Source organism: Toxotes jaculatrix, chromosome 21 (assembly GCF_017976425.1).
Source record: "Toxotes jaculatrix isolate fToxJac2 chromosome 21, fToxJac2.pri, whole genome shotgun sequence".
Taxonomy (NCBI): Eukaryota; Metazoa; Chordata; class Actinopteri; family Toxotidae; genus Toxotes; species Toxotes jaculatrix.
The window spans coordinates 7582654-7597040 of record NC_054414.1 but is presented as its reverse complement, the minus strand read 5'-3'; the positions used below and the strand labels follow the sequence as shown (position 1 = coordinate 7597040).

The window sequence follows — 14387 nt, the reverse complement described above, 5'->3', positions numbered from 1 at the left end:
CCTTTGAGACCAGATGCTCCACTTTTTCCTCTTATCTTCACAACTGTGTCCAACAGGCTAAACGTCACCATCCTCCTCCAGTACACAGCCATCCTCCCTCTTCACATTCCAGCAATCCAACAAAACCCCCTTTTTACTTTTGCTCTGTAGTAGTGATAATGGAGGTGTTTTTGTGTGTGGTGTTCCCCTCTGCTGCACATTTATTGCACTGACAAATAGGCCTTCTTCAAATGTTCAAGAACTCAAGCTGCGCAAGATCTAAACTGAGCTTAGTACATGACTGATTATACAGATGACTGATTATACTGATTATATAAACATAGGTTTTGTTCTTTTTATTGGAAGCAAAGCAAAGCCCAAATTTACACATGGATATAAAAAAAAAATCATAAATAAATGAGTCATTCACAGCATGCTTAAATTAATACTCATTGTTTAAACATGACCTGCACTTGAGCTATTAATTTATTATGAGCTTATCTGAATGTCAGCCAGAGCTCTGTGACTCATTAATTGATCACCATCACCTAATTTGGGGAAAATGCTGAAGGTATTTGACTCTACTGAACAATAAAAGTAAAACAATTAATTAACAGCTTAGACTACAATCCTAAACAGGCAACTTGATTGATTAAAAATGCAATTTCAGGCTGATCAGTCACAGATATAGCTATCTAAATCTCTAACATGGGGATATGCCAAAAGATAGGAATTGGCATTACACATGTAAGGGCATAATTGTGCATTTTCTTCACCAAATACTGTTTGTAGAAACAGTAAAGTGGAAAACAGACATAGAGCAGACAGAGGAGCAGGGAGATGTTAAGAGGAGTATTGAGTCCCATACTCTAAAAGGAGTGGCTTTTTCTCTCCCCTCTCCATGTTGGAGAATTTAAAGAGAATCGTGCTTTGACCGCCTGAGTCCTGGTTCTTCAGGAATATGGCATTACTGGAGGCAGCAATCTGCAAAATGACATGTATCCAAAAAAATGTGAGTCAGTCAGTGAAATGTTCATGTGCTTCAAATTTGCTTTTTGACAAAACACAGTTTCACAAAGAATGAAAATCAGTTCCATATTTACAGGACGTTGAATTTTCTGTCAGTTTCTACTCCACACACTATTTGTTGCCCAGGTATAATTTATTTTTAGGCACAGACAGCCTCCTTGTGGTCATTTACAGCATTGAAATGCAACCACTGACTCTGAATAAGGGTTAAGATTTTTTACATCAGAGCTGACATTTAGCACTACTGATTATTTCATCTTTAACAGTCTCATTTTACCACCACTTGCTGATATGACCTGGACGATCTTCATCTAATATGCTGAACCCAACTTGATACTATACACGTGCATGTCCTGTCATCACTTCTTACTGTTAAACCCAGAGTAATGAAAAGCTACTCTGAAGCATAGAAGAACACCTCGCTCACTGACAGATTTAGCAGAACATTAAATCACTGATGTACCTGTGATCTGGCGTGATGGCGAGGGCGGCAGGCGATGACTGTGATGAAGGAGAAAGTTGCGACGAGAATGGCAGCGCACGTCAGGATGAAGAACATATGGGCGATATCTACTATTAACACAGGAAACATTACCTGTGAGCGTAGTTCTCTCTGAAACAATGTGTGGCTTGAAAGTGCAGCACGTGTGAAAATAAGCTCATCTGAATGAAAGTGTGTTATTTAAATAACGTAAATATCCATGTCTAGGTCTCATTTAGAATCTGGATGACATGAAGAAAGGTGTTGTCCTTAAGCTGTCATCTGTTCCAGCTGCTGCTGCTGCAGAGGTGTAATATAGATTCATCTGTATGGTTGATGTGTAACCGTACCAGACTGTGAGGCTGCCTGTTAAAATGCCCTCAACAGCATGACAACAAAGGGTCAACCATAGTCTTTAATACCAAGTCCAAATCCTCTAATTTTCCTCAGGAAAAAAAAAAAAAGGTGCCTCCCATTAAGTAGGAGTCTGACATCAAAAGCTGGTTATTAGGAGTTTTAGCTGGATCACGACGACAGCGAATCGATTGAGCACAGCAGACATGTGCTGACCGGTCAGCTCACTCTCCTCTGATACGCCTGTATCCCTCCATTTTCACTGTTTACTCTCTGTCTGTGGAACTAACACTGCTAAATGGCACATGGTAAGTTTTATCTGAAACACCTCATGACACAGCACAGCTTCTCCCAGTTTCAAGAACCTTGAAGAACCTCAATTGAACTAGAAAATTAAAAACAGTCATCTGTGCGCACGCACTAGATCAGACTGATGAATCATTATGAAGAGTCACTGATTTTGATTAATTCTCGCTCATTCCAATTACGCAAAGTCTACGCACTGAATTATGTGGAGAGAGAGAGAGACAGAGTGGTCAATTCATTTCTATCTACTTGGAAAGTAAAAACTGGATTAAGTCAGTCAGAGTTTATGAATAAAGAAATCAATTTGGGAAGAGTTCATTGCATGATAACGAAAAATAACCCAATACATCAACAAACTGCTCGACTGAAAAGGTATTTCATTAGTACTTTTACTCTTTGGGCTACGTTGCTGCACTTTTCTGACCTTCAGAAATATGATCCTGATCGCATTACTTAGCTTTCACTGATGTCGATCTGAAATCATCATGTAAACTAGAAGAGAGCCTCCTAATCCTTATTATCCTTCCTCATGTTGTTTCTGTTGTCCTGACTTCTGTGATTCTACCTTTCTTATCTATATGGGGTGTCTGCATGTTGATCTTATTTACTCTGTGTATTTCACAGTGAAACAGACAATGTTTGTATGCATTTCACTACATGTGTGATTACAATAATCATTAGGGACAAAGGATATTGAGAGATGAAAGCGTTACATTTCCATTTTTATGTTTTCTGTCAGAGACACTGATGTTATTGTCAGAAAAGGGAAAGAGTTATAACCACAGAGAGATGCAGCACAGGGTTTCAAAGTCTGATCAGACTGTGGGTCTTTTGGTTAAGAAAGCATTATGACAGGGAGTTGTCACAGTGATGTGGATCAAGGTGTTCTTTCCCTGCCCACTTCTTTACCTGAGTTTCTATCTTTTTGTCTCCCTCCTCCCTCTTTCCATCTTTTTGTTATGGAAAACAGCCTGTTCACCTGCAGGTATTTGTGCTTGTGTGTGGGAGTGTGTCCACTCACTGCTTCTCTTGACGTAGAGGCTGAAGGAGGTCTGCAGTTTGCTGACGTCATTGCGGACGCTGATGTCCAGGCAGTGGACACCAGCAGAGGTGAAGGTGTGGTTCAGTCTCAGGGTATTTTCATACAGCATGGTCAGCGTGCAGCCCCCTGTCATGTCCGGCACACAGTTAGGCAGGAAACGCCAGCACACCCACATGGGAGGACTAAAGACACACATGGAGGATTATTATTATTATTTTTTTTTTTTTTTTTGTTAAACATGGAATGGTCAAATATGTCAAAGAAAGAAGCATTAGAATAATGGACTCTTTTTCATATTGATCATTATGATTGTTTCAGACAGACACAGGAAAATTAAAGTTGCAGTTTCTCTGCAATCTGGATAAGCTATGTACTTTCTGTTCTGTGCACAATAGTTGACTGCAAGAAAAAAAAAAAAAAAGAAGAAGAAACAAACCAAATGCAGCTCACCTTCCATCCACGTGAAAAGCCAAACTGGTGTTCTGAGACACCTCATAATCTGCAGGGCCCTTCAGCTCGATGTGTCTGATGGCATCTGCAAAATAATTTCAGTTATTACACATTTCACCATTTACTTGGATTAAGTTAGGCACAACTTTACTTTGGAAAAAATGTTTATTAAAATCCAAAAAACAGAACATCTAATGACAGTTACATCAGATTATTTCACAATTAAATTTTATTTTTTAAGGATTTTCTTGGATTAATTTCCAAGATAGTGATGGAGTCTGCCTTGCTGACATTTTCTAAAACTGCACTTGAGAACAGTGACATTACCATAACCTCATCTTCCAATCATTTTTATTTCTTCCAAGGAAATAAAGTTGTGAGACGCAATATAAAACTTTGAATAAACTGCACATAAACACTAAAAAAAAATCACTCATCAAAATGCAACAAGCTGATGTATTTATAAAAAGTAAAACTACAAACCGAGCACTTGAACATCTGTGGAGTAGACCCCAGTGACTGGAGGTGCAGATTTAGTCACATTGACTCCCACTTTCAGCTGCAGTGTGTAGTTCCCTGACTCTGGGTAATGATAGCGGACAACTGGCTCTGTCCCTTGGATCACTTCTCTGCATCAGAGGTCAAAAGACATGTTAATGATAAAGAAAATGATCATAAACCTTGATAAAAATTATAAACAGTGAAAAATCCTTGTACCCGTTGCCTAAATCCCACGTATAAGTGAATTTTGCGGTGCTGAAATTCCTCTGGGGATCGAAGAGTTCAAACATGGTCTCCGTGGGAACATCTGACGCCAGCTCTCTTGTGTCTCTCACATAGGTGGCATTTCCCTCTGTCTGATAGAAAACCAGCTTCCCAGCAATGTTTTCTGTTTAAAAGAGAAGATAAGCTTTTTTAGGAAGCCACTATACCTGTCAGAAAAGAATAAAAGAAATACTGGATGACCTACCCAAATCTGCCAAAGGGTCTGTCGTCTCTGCCACACCCAGGAGGACCAGGAGAAGAAGCCTCAAGATCCATACAACATGTTTTCTGTAGGAACATGTTCACATGTTTGAAAAATGAATTTTAAAACAGGTCAAATGTCTTAAATGAAGCAGATTTTACCTGTCCATATCTGCTGGTCCTCTCCGAGGAGATCACTCGAGGACCTCAAGTAGAAATAAAGTTAACGCTGAAAGCAGAGTGGTTGGAAATGGGAGAGGAAGAGGGTGATGTGGCTCCCTCTGACTGCCTGTGAGATTCAGGGCACGCAGATAAGAGCTGTAAAGGCTTGAAATTGTCACCATGCGTTTCAATCATGTGGCTGCAGGAACAACAATCATCTTTTGAGCAGGAGGCTCCGGCCTGGGTCACATTCCTCTCAGTTATCTAAGTGTATTCTCACATGTTGCAGGTTTTTATTTGGGTGTGAAACAGAGATGAGACCTAAAGCTTAATTTCACAAAGACAGTGGAGGTATATTAGTAGATTTTAGCTCGAAACAGAACACATCCACATGGTGGCGCTCACAACCCAAGAATTACATAACCAATAGGTTCTGACTAGTCACTGTGACTGTTCATAAATTAAGCTTATATGAAGTTACCAGGTTTGAATACAAGGTTAATGTCAACTGGAGCAGACAAATATGATAATACAGATAAATATACATAATCAAAAACAGCAAAATTTCTTTTTTGCCTATATTCAGATCTACCTGTAAAAGTTAGCTTAAACCTCCACCTCTTTCTCTCTTGCACGCACGCACGCACACACACACAGTGTTGCCAGAATGAACATTTCCTCCATGTTTTTTAACACCATGCTGACACACACCAACTGCCTCTGACCCAACGCTTCCTGAATTGAACACAGAAACGGAGACAGTGAGACACACATGAACCCTTAAAGGTTTAAAAAACAAACAAACAAACAAACAAACAAACAAACAAACAAACAAAAAAAGACTGAGCGATGTTGACCAACATGCTTGCTCTCACCTTGTCTCTCGTGGTCCTCTCCATCAGCTGCTCCATCCTGCACAACACACAAAGAAACTAAACATGAGCCACAGGAAGAAAGAAAGTCTAACCTTGTATTTTTAAACAGTTTGCAAAACCTCCACATGCAGCAGGAGGCCTACCTGAGCTTCACTTTGACTGTGACCTCCTCCACGACCTTCATGCCAATCTTCATCAACCTGTTAAACACAGCCACACACAGACTCACACCTACAGGCCCAAGCGCAGCACCTAAACACCTAGCCACACAGCTCAACAATACACAACTACTGACAGCCTCTCAAGAGCCAACTACATCTAACACACACTAAACCTACACTGACAAATAACCACAACTAAGCCTGACAACACTCAGCTACACACCTCAGCCCACACTTCACAACACTATCTGCCCATAGGCTTCCACATATACACAGTTGTGTCCGGATCACAACTGCATATGTTTCCACCTACAAACACTGACACAACCACAAACACTAAACCTACACCGACCTCAATGCTTTTCACACACACTGAATCCATCCACAACTAAGCCCTGACAATACTCAGCCAGACCCAAACTCCAATGCACCTGGATACAGAACAAAGCCCATCTAAACTGAGTTGAAGACAAGCCTGCACTTCCAAAGCTCACACGCTCACACACACACATATACACACAGACAGAAATTAATGCAGGCATATGTGTAGAAACACTAAACAATGTTAACCAACAGGCAACATCTCACCTGGTCTCTCTTGGCCCTCCAAATCAGCTCTGCCATCCTGCAAAAGAAACAACCAAGAAGCATCAGCACACAAACCACCTTTGAAACAGCCCTTGATCTTTTTTTTTTTTTTAAATCCACAAAGAGGTCCGACAACAGAACAGCCACTGTGTCCCTCACTTCCACAGGATGGCGCTCTATCCTCACCAGCAACAGCTTCACTGGCTCCACCACACATACACCTACAACACTCTCTCTCACACACAGTATAAAAATTAGTGCATGCATAAACGTAGAAAGACTACAATGTGGCTCTTGCTCACCTGGTCTCAAATGGTCCTCTCACTCAGCTCCTCCCTCCTGCTGAAAAACACAAACACATTGGTTTTGGATACTAATCAAGTCAACCTTTGAACTTCTAATATTTTTGCTTCACTTCCAGCCACAGCAGGGGCCTTACCAAAGCCCCCCCCCCCCCCCCCCCCCAGAACCGAACTAAACCCCATCTAAAGTGCAATGACAAATAAGCCGTTAAACATGAACACACAGGCTTCCTGTGTCTACAGGTAACGAGTTCCGTTCGGTCCACTTAACAGAAAAACAGCTTGGACAAAGCAGAACATTACGGAGGCTCCCCGTATTCCACGCCTGACAAGCTGCACCGCTGCACCTGAGCCCCTCTCCTCCCCGGTCACAAGGGCAACAGGTGCGACTGATTTTTGGCGCGGGTCAAACTCGACTCTGATTGGACGGGACTAACAGGTTGAGTGGTAGGAGGGACCTGCGGTGACCGTCCTCATAAAGCAGCAGTAACGTCTGAATGGGTGTTAGAAATGATCACAAATTGCCAGGGGTTCACTTTCAGTCTGACGCCATGGCTTTATGCATTGAAGACTTCAATCAGAATCAGTTTTATTGGCCAAATGTATGCATACACACAAGGAATTTGACTTTGGTTTTCCTCTGCTCTCAGGCACTACAGAACAACAACACAACCAACAGAACAACTACTTTTTTCCCACAAATACCAACAGTTTATTTGGACTTTTACACACATAATAAAGAGCTCAAAACAAATAAAAGCTCATTAAAAGACATCAAACATAGGTGACAAGAAGAACCTGCCCAACAGAATTTAACTGACATAAGAAAAGATAAGATAAGATAAGATAAGATAAGATAAGATAAGATTAGCATTTTATTGATCCCACAGTGGGGAAATTCACTTGTGAGGCGGCTCACAAGCAAAAACAGGAGAAATGAAAAGGATAAAGTGCAGAGTAGTTTTTACAATCTAAAGAAAAAAGAAAGTAAAGTTACAAAAAAACAGTTCACAAAATACGAAAACAGTAAAAACTGGCAATATAGAAATTCACACAAGAAAACTGTCCTTTTTCGTTTCTGCCCCTTCATGATTTTGTATTTTGTTACGCTAAGTAGAAAAAAAAAATCTAAGTAATTTTTAAATTTCGAGGACTCTCTTCAGACCCACAAAAAATTAAAATGCCTCTTATTTCAATTTTGTTTTTTGTATTTTAAAACGAAAATGACCCCCCCAGCTCTGTCACCCTCTGTGAAGTGGTAGAGAATTCGGCACTAACACGCAGGAGCGACTTTTTGGTTCCTTATGAGTTTGTGAAAAGTGTTTTTATTACATAATAATACCAAGCATTTTCTAATACAAATACACTAAGTCATTCTGTTGTGAAAAAAGCAGCGTGACCACAGCACGCTATTAGCTCTGATCAAGATAAACACAACAGGCCCAGTACGGCGGCAGAATTGCTGGTATTGGTGCAGAAAAAACACTCAGGTGAACACAGGCCTGTTCAGGAGGCCTTATCTGCAGCACTCCACATAACCCAGTGTAATTTGACAGTGAATGGTGGCAGTGAGGATGGCTGCACAGTACAGTGCAAAGGAAAATGGCCCTCAGCCCCAGCTCTGCGCACAAGCATGTTTACAGTTCCCACTGCACTGTTGTGTTTTGATAACCTTTCCTCACAGAACAGCCCCCGGAAACACTACTTGGTTGGTTTACATAAATGCATGTACACACACACATGCAGATGGGCAGACAGAGCTATGAATGGAGGAAGCGGCGTCTGAGACAACCATCAGAGGGACAGAGAGTGACCAGAGGAGAACTAAGGGCTGTAATCGCTGCAGCCGGCCGCAGACAGGACGCCAGAGGAAGCCTCGTCATGGGAGTGAGCCATGAGGTGCTTATCAGATCTGAGTTCAAACCAACCTGATACGGTGACCTCTTCTTCTCCTCTACACTGCTTCTCTCTCTGTTTGCTCCTACTTAAAATCTTGTCTGGAATGAAGTGAAGGTCCAGACAGCAGCTGAATGAATCTCTGTTCACTTCAGCTTTTTAGAAGTTGCTTATTTAATGAAGTCAGATCTGTTGATCTGTATTTGAGTGTTTCAATCAAAATATGGAAAGACAACCCGGCGATGTTACACTCAGTGGTGGTGGAAGTGGTCAGGTCCTTCGACTTTTATTTATTTTTATTTTTCAATATATATTTCTGATATATTGCCAAATAAAGAGCATTTAACAAAAAGCTTTTGAAAAAATTAAACCGCTGCTAAATGTGTAGGTTAGTTGATACAAAAACTTTGATCAAGCAAAGAAACGTGAAATATGGTGGGCCTCAAGTAAACGCGGTGTTATTATTTTACGAACCTTTAAAGAGGTCAGATTTATCCAACAGAAGCAGCAGAAGCTGGGATATCCTGACCTGGATTACCTTAGTGTCTTCAGTGGTGTCAGCCTGCATGGTCACATCCACCCTCATACCATTTGTTTGACCTGCACTCCAAAACCTGAATTTCATGTATAAAGACAGATTCGAGAGTGACACAGACACCGGTGTTATGTTAGAACAGAGTCCTTTTCATGCCTCAAGATGCAATACACCTTTTAATTACGCCATTTAAAAAAAATTTGGGGCTGTACCTAAAATCGAGTGCAGCATTGACCTTTGAACTGCTTCATTACCCTATCAGAAATAAACAGAGCGCTGCTTTAATGTGTCCGTGTCGCACCGATGTGGAGCCTATAGTCTTCTCCTGCACCGGCGAGGCCACACACAGAGGCCTGGCAGACCTCAGGCTGTTTTCCCGGCCCATGTCGCCTCACGGGAGACCTCCAATTGCCCTGTTAAGAGCCCTTCAAAATACACATCTCCCTGTTTTATAGACACGGAAACAATTTATGGCCATTACAGAGCATTATAGATAGCATCTACAAAACTTCCCGTTGTTGACTAAACGTCTGCCAGAGTGGACACACACACACACCCCAAAGAGTTAACGGAGAGAAAAAGAAAACAAAGATGCAAAGGATCTTGTTTGTTGGTTTGGGGTTAGCTGTTTTAAGTACAGTTAGAGAGATTAGGCTATAAAAAGAAGCAAAATAAAACATGAAGGCAGCCTGCGAAGGCAGCCTGCGAACGCAGCGGACCACCCAGAATCCTGGTGGGAGGAGGAGAGGAGCGGTATGTCCAGCACTCTCGCTCCAGGTTGGGATGACCAGACTGCTACTGTGAGAAGGTCTAGACCTCTGCAGCCTGCTCCTCATCCCTCCTCAACAGTTTTAACTGTCCATCATGAAGGTGACAGTGTCATGGGAGGCGATGCAAAATCAGTGCAGTACTCTTTCAAAGAGTTGTCTGATGTGAACTGGATCTGGAAACTGACCAAAGATAGCCTGCATTCATCGTTCAGCAAAGGCCAACAGGCTCCACAGCCCAGGGTTGTTGTGTGTTGTTGAAAATACAAATAAGAAAAGGAACAAAAGTATCCTGCTCAGCCTAGCTGCTATTTTTTGTAGCCCAGAGCAATTTTGATGAACAGAAGCCAGCTGCGTTTCCTGTCTACTAGACTTCACATTTTTACTCCACACTTGAGAGCGAAAACATGCTTTTAATCCGCTAAATATATCCAACAGCCGAGGGCGGGGCAGTAACTTCACAGAATTAAGTTTTGATTGCAACACACACCACATCCAAAACAGAAACTGTGCAGGACCTGGCCTGAAAGGAGAGGATTTTCCTGTTCTAAGTTTAAGTTTCTGTAAAGGTTTTGAGAACTTTCTCCACCACCTGAAATATGTAGATCTAGATGAGACAGAACAGACTAGCTTCAGTTTTTAATTTCAAAGCTGGCCCAGAAACACGCTCTGAGGGCACTGACATAAGGACAAAAAAATATCTAGATTTGAAATATGAAATTCATGCAGGTGGCAAAAAAATATATATATCGGTGCACAAGACCAGTATTAGGACTCTGAGTTCAAAGAACTAAGAGAGGTGGTCCTGAGTGTTGAGACCTGCAGCCGTTCCTGGAGAGCAGCTGGGACAGGGAGTGAAGTGTAAGGGCGGGGGTGGGGATGGTGGTGGTGGTGGTGGGGGGGTCCTGGAGGGGCAGCCGTCATCAGCAGAGCTCAGAGTGAGTGTCAGCTGGCTGAGCAGAGCATGGTGGCAAAGCAGAGCAGCAGGACAGGGTGTTGCTGCTGGGCTTTGGCCAGGACAGACAGGGGAGCCGAACAGTTCGGATCATACATCTGACTCCTCAAAGTGTAGTTATGTTTGATAACTCTCACTACCCCTTCAACTGTTTCAACTACGATGGAGATGGATACCCTTCCTCTAGCACTGACGAAGAGAAGAAAATGTGTCGACCTGCGTACAGGTATGGAGGATTTTTAATTTTAGATATATATATTTTAAATATTTGTCTGACTTTTGCTGTTGACTCTTTTATATCATTTTATCCACCTGTATGGACAAATGCATTCAATAGGCTTTAAATCCCCAGTGATTATAAAGTTTTCTCTGGCACATTTTTTCCTTTTAAATGTGTAAAATAAACTATTCTTTTAATTTGAGTTTGGGCAAACAAAACAGAAAGATTCTGTGTCGTAATCTGTCATTTATCAGCAGTTCAGTTTCACCAGTGTCACTTTTTTCCCTCCACTAATGTAAGTTCAGTAAATTATCTCTCAAAATCTATTAAAAATCATAAAGCTGACTCTTAATTTGGCAGCCACTTCCCTTCAGAGGTGCACCATACAGTAGAAAATGTGGTAAAAAATGTGATTTTATCACTATTTCAATAGATTTTTTTTTTTACAGCAGCATTCAGCAAAAGTGAAATTTAAAATAATATTTAATCCCTGATTTTGTTGTAATATTTCTGTTTGAGTTCCTCTTTAACTGCTCAAAAACATACTTTACTTTGTTTTACCACCAAAATAATTAGTTAAAAATAACTATAAATTTCCTTCTAAATAACTTTTTGGCAAACAAAAGGAATTCATAGATATTAATGCACACCCCATGTTACATAAAATATGGTTGTATTTGGTGTAGTAATATATTTTAAGGTAACTTTTCAGATTTTGTCATATTTGCAAAAAATATAAAATATATTGGATTTTTCTGTTATTACTGTTTTCACACACACACTATTTTACACAGCATCTGAGTCTGTGAGACCCCGAACTATGAGGTGAAGTAAAGAGAATGGCAACAAAACACGATGGTTAAGATCCTTCACCGTGTAGTGGTTGATGTCTTTTTTCATCTCGTCCCTTGTGCGTCTGTGTGTCAGCTACATCGCTCTGATAGCCATGGCTATCCAGCAGAGCCCCGAGCAGCGGGTCACCCTGTCGGGCATCTACGAGTTCATCATGAAGCGATTTCCGTACTACCGGTCAAACCAGAGAGCCTGGCAGAACTCCATCAGACACAACCTGTCTCTCAACAGCTGCTTCATCAAGGTAAGCACACAGGACAATACACAAGGGAAGCTGGGAAAATGACATCAATTCAATATGACATTTAAGTGTTTTTGTGCCTAATAATCTTTTGATTTTATATGATTTCAGTAACTAATATTATTGTTAATTTAACTTTTTCTTCCTAATTATGTCCTATATTTTTAATCTTTTTATTAGTAGACAATCAATAGAAATAGTGACACAACATTATTGTTGGTTGTGTAATATGTGTAATCATTATTAAGATTTTTTTTTTTTTTTTAATTTTCCCCCAGGTTCCTCGGACAGAGGGAAATGAGAAGGGAAAGGGAAACTACTGGTCTTTTGCCACCGGCTGTGAATCCATGCTCGACCTGTTTGAAAATGGCAACTTTCGGCGTCGCCGGCGCAGGAGGAACATGAAAATCGGCCTCCGTGATTCAGGAGAAACCCCTTTCCACCCTTTGGAGAGCCACAGCAATCAGCACGTACCTGCAGCTCAGCACCCTGAGTCCGAGTCCACCCTCTGCCCTTTGAACCCTGAAAGGCCAAGGCCGAGTCCACAGCAAAACCACCTCATCCCAAACCCGAACCAGCAGGGGAAACCAGAGCCAGAAATCAAGTTCAGCATTGACTACATCCTTTCCACTCCGGATCCACCCCTGCCTGGGTTCAGATCCTCCCACGGCCCTGTGCACATAGGGCCTACAGGGCCACCTATACATGTTCTGGAGCCCCAACACCTGAACCTGCACTTCTGGACTCTGTGAACAAATGAGAGGAAAGGAAAGAAGACACTGAATTAATTCCTTCAAGAGCATTTGTGTCCAGGACGGGGAAGTATCAGGACATCCAAAGACGAGAGAAACTCCACGAGAGGAATTTTACTGACTTGAAAATGTAAATGAGGAACAAAATAAAGAGGTACAGTATTGTGTGATGGATTCTAGATGGAAACGAGTCTCTAAAAGAAAACATCATGCTGTCGAAGACAAAATGTGAACAACACAGTACAGTGTTCATGTTATCATTTTACTGTTTGTGCAGTGTCTAGTGCTGACATAGACTAGGTTTACAGTGTCCTATGTGTGTATTTACACAGGAGCTGTGAGCACAAGTATGACGTGTTTAAAAATGTCTTAAAGATCAGATGAACTAAAACAAGCTCCATTTGTTGTATTTATTGAATCTTCTTCAGATCAGAAGTTCACATTCTTTCCTCCATAAAAGAAGAATTTATTCAGTATTTCATGGTTGTTCCTTGTCGCGTGTCATCCTTTATTTACAAGACAATACAGTCCGTTAAACCTAAAAACGATTCATGTAATTGCTCAGATTGATTTCTGATTACTGGGCTACACGGTTGTATTATTGTCCTGTTTCCTTATTTTTTTTTCCCACTGGTTTTTAAAATTTAATCTTTTCTGAAAATTAGAGATAAATTTGTCAGAAAAATAGAAATGATCTGCATGCAAATGAAGAATATGCAACAATCATCAAAATCTAGCTAAAAGATTTTTAACTTGGTTATTATTTCATATTACTAATCCACACTACATACTATTTTTGATACAGTTTTTACACACACACAAAACATCAGAATTTCCCTTTGTCCAGTACTGGTTTATGACCAAATACTTTAAAAACAAATGTAATTTCATACGACATAAACATACTACATACCACACAGATCAGAGCCATTGTTATTGTTGTAGGTAACACCTGTGTTTCCCCCGTGAAAAAGGCCTTTTCTGACTGAATTCAATTATTTCCCACCCGCCTTCTGCCCACATTTTGCAAATTTTTTTATTGACCTTTTGAAATCCTGATTGACTGACACTTAAATTCTAATCCAGTCACCCCTTATTATAACACACTGTATTCACACACTTAAAAGAAGCCTAACGAAACAGAGGCCTGGCGAACATTTCTTGCCTGTACATGAGAGATCAATCATGGCGTGTTTCTGTGCTGTTGAAGGGACATTTTTCAATTTAACCTTTATATTACGTCTTGACTACATCAGAGGAGTTTCAACACACTTAACATGAGTGGCATTTAATATAGCATTACACTTGCAAGGTGAGGCCAAGATGTGACCCTATTTAAATACAGGGGCCCCCGCCTGAGCCTCAACAGCAACACCTCCCCCCAACAAACACACACACATCCACAAACCCCTGACGCAATTATAATTAAACACACCTTATGCCTCCTTTGCAAATGCCCCTCATCGATCTGTGG

The 14387-nt window shown here is 41.0% G+C and overlaps 2 protein-coding genes across 3 annotated transcripts; one reads left to right on the top strand and one right to left on the bottom strand.

Annotated features, from left to right (window-relative positions):
- Nucleotides 1-420: 420 nt before the first annotated feature.
- On the bottom strand, nucleotides 421-5454 carry tmem130 (transmembrane protein 130). 2 transcript variants are annotated; one of them, XM_041029201.1, is made up of 9 exons: nucleotides 5362-5454; nucleotides 4770-4896; nucleotides 4612-4694; nucleotides 4359-4530; nucleotides 4125-4270; nucleotides 3642-3726; nucleotides 3171-3373; nucleotides 1472-1581; nucleotides 421-963 (listed from the first exon to the last, which is right to left on the bottom strand). In XM_041029201.1, the coding sequence occupies exons 2-9, from the start codon at nucleotides 4775-4777 to the stop codon at nucleotides 823-825; spliced, it is 948 nt and encodes a 315-aa protein (XP_040885135.1). In that variant the 5' UTR covers nucleotides 4778-4896; nucleotides 5362-5454; the 3' UTR covers nucleotides 421-822. The 2 variants fall into 2 exon arrangements, with proteins under 2 accessions (XP_040885135.1, XP_040885136.1); XM_041029202.1 differs by having other exon boundaries at nucleotides 1472-1578.
- Nucleotides 5455-10836: 5382 nt separating this feature from the next.
- Nucleotides 10837-13389, top strand: foxl3 (forkhead box L3). The gene is made up of 3 exons (XM_041066418.1): nucleotides 10837-11074; nucleotides 11996-12164; nucleotides 12440-13389. The coding sequence occupies exons 1-3, from the start codon at nucleotides 10968-10970 to the stop codon at nucleotides 12911-12913; spliced, it is 750 nt and encodes a 249-aa protein (XP_040922352.1). The 5' UTR covers nucleotides 10837-10967; the 3' UTR covers nucleotides 12914-13389.
- The last annotated feature ends 998 nt before the right edge of the window (nucleotides 13390-14387 follow it).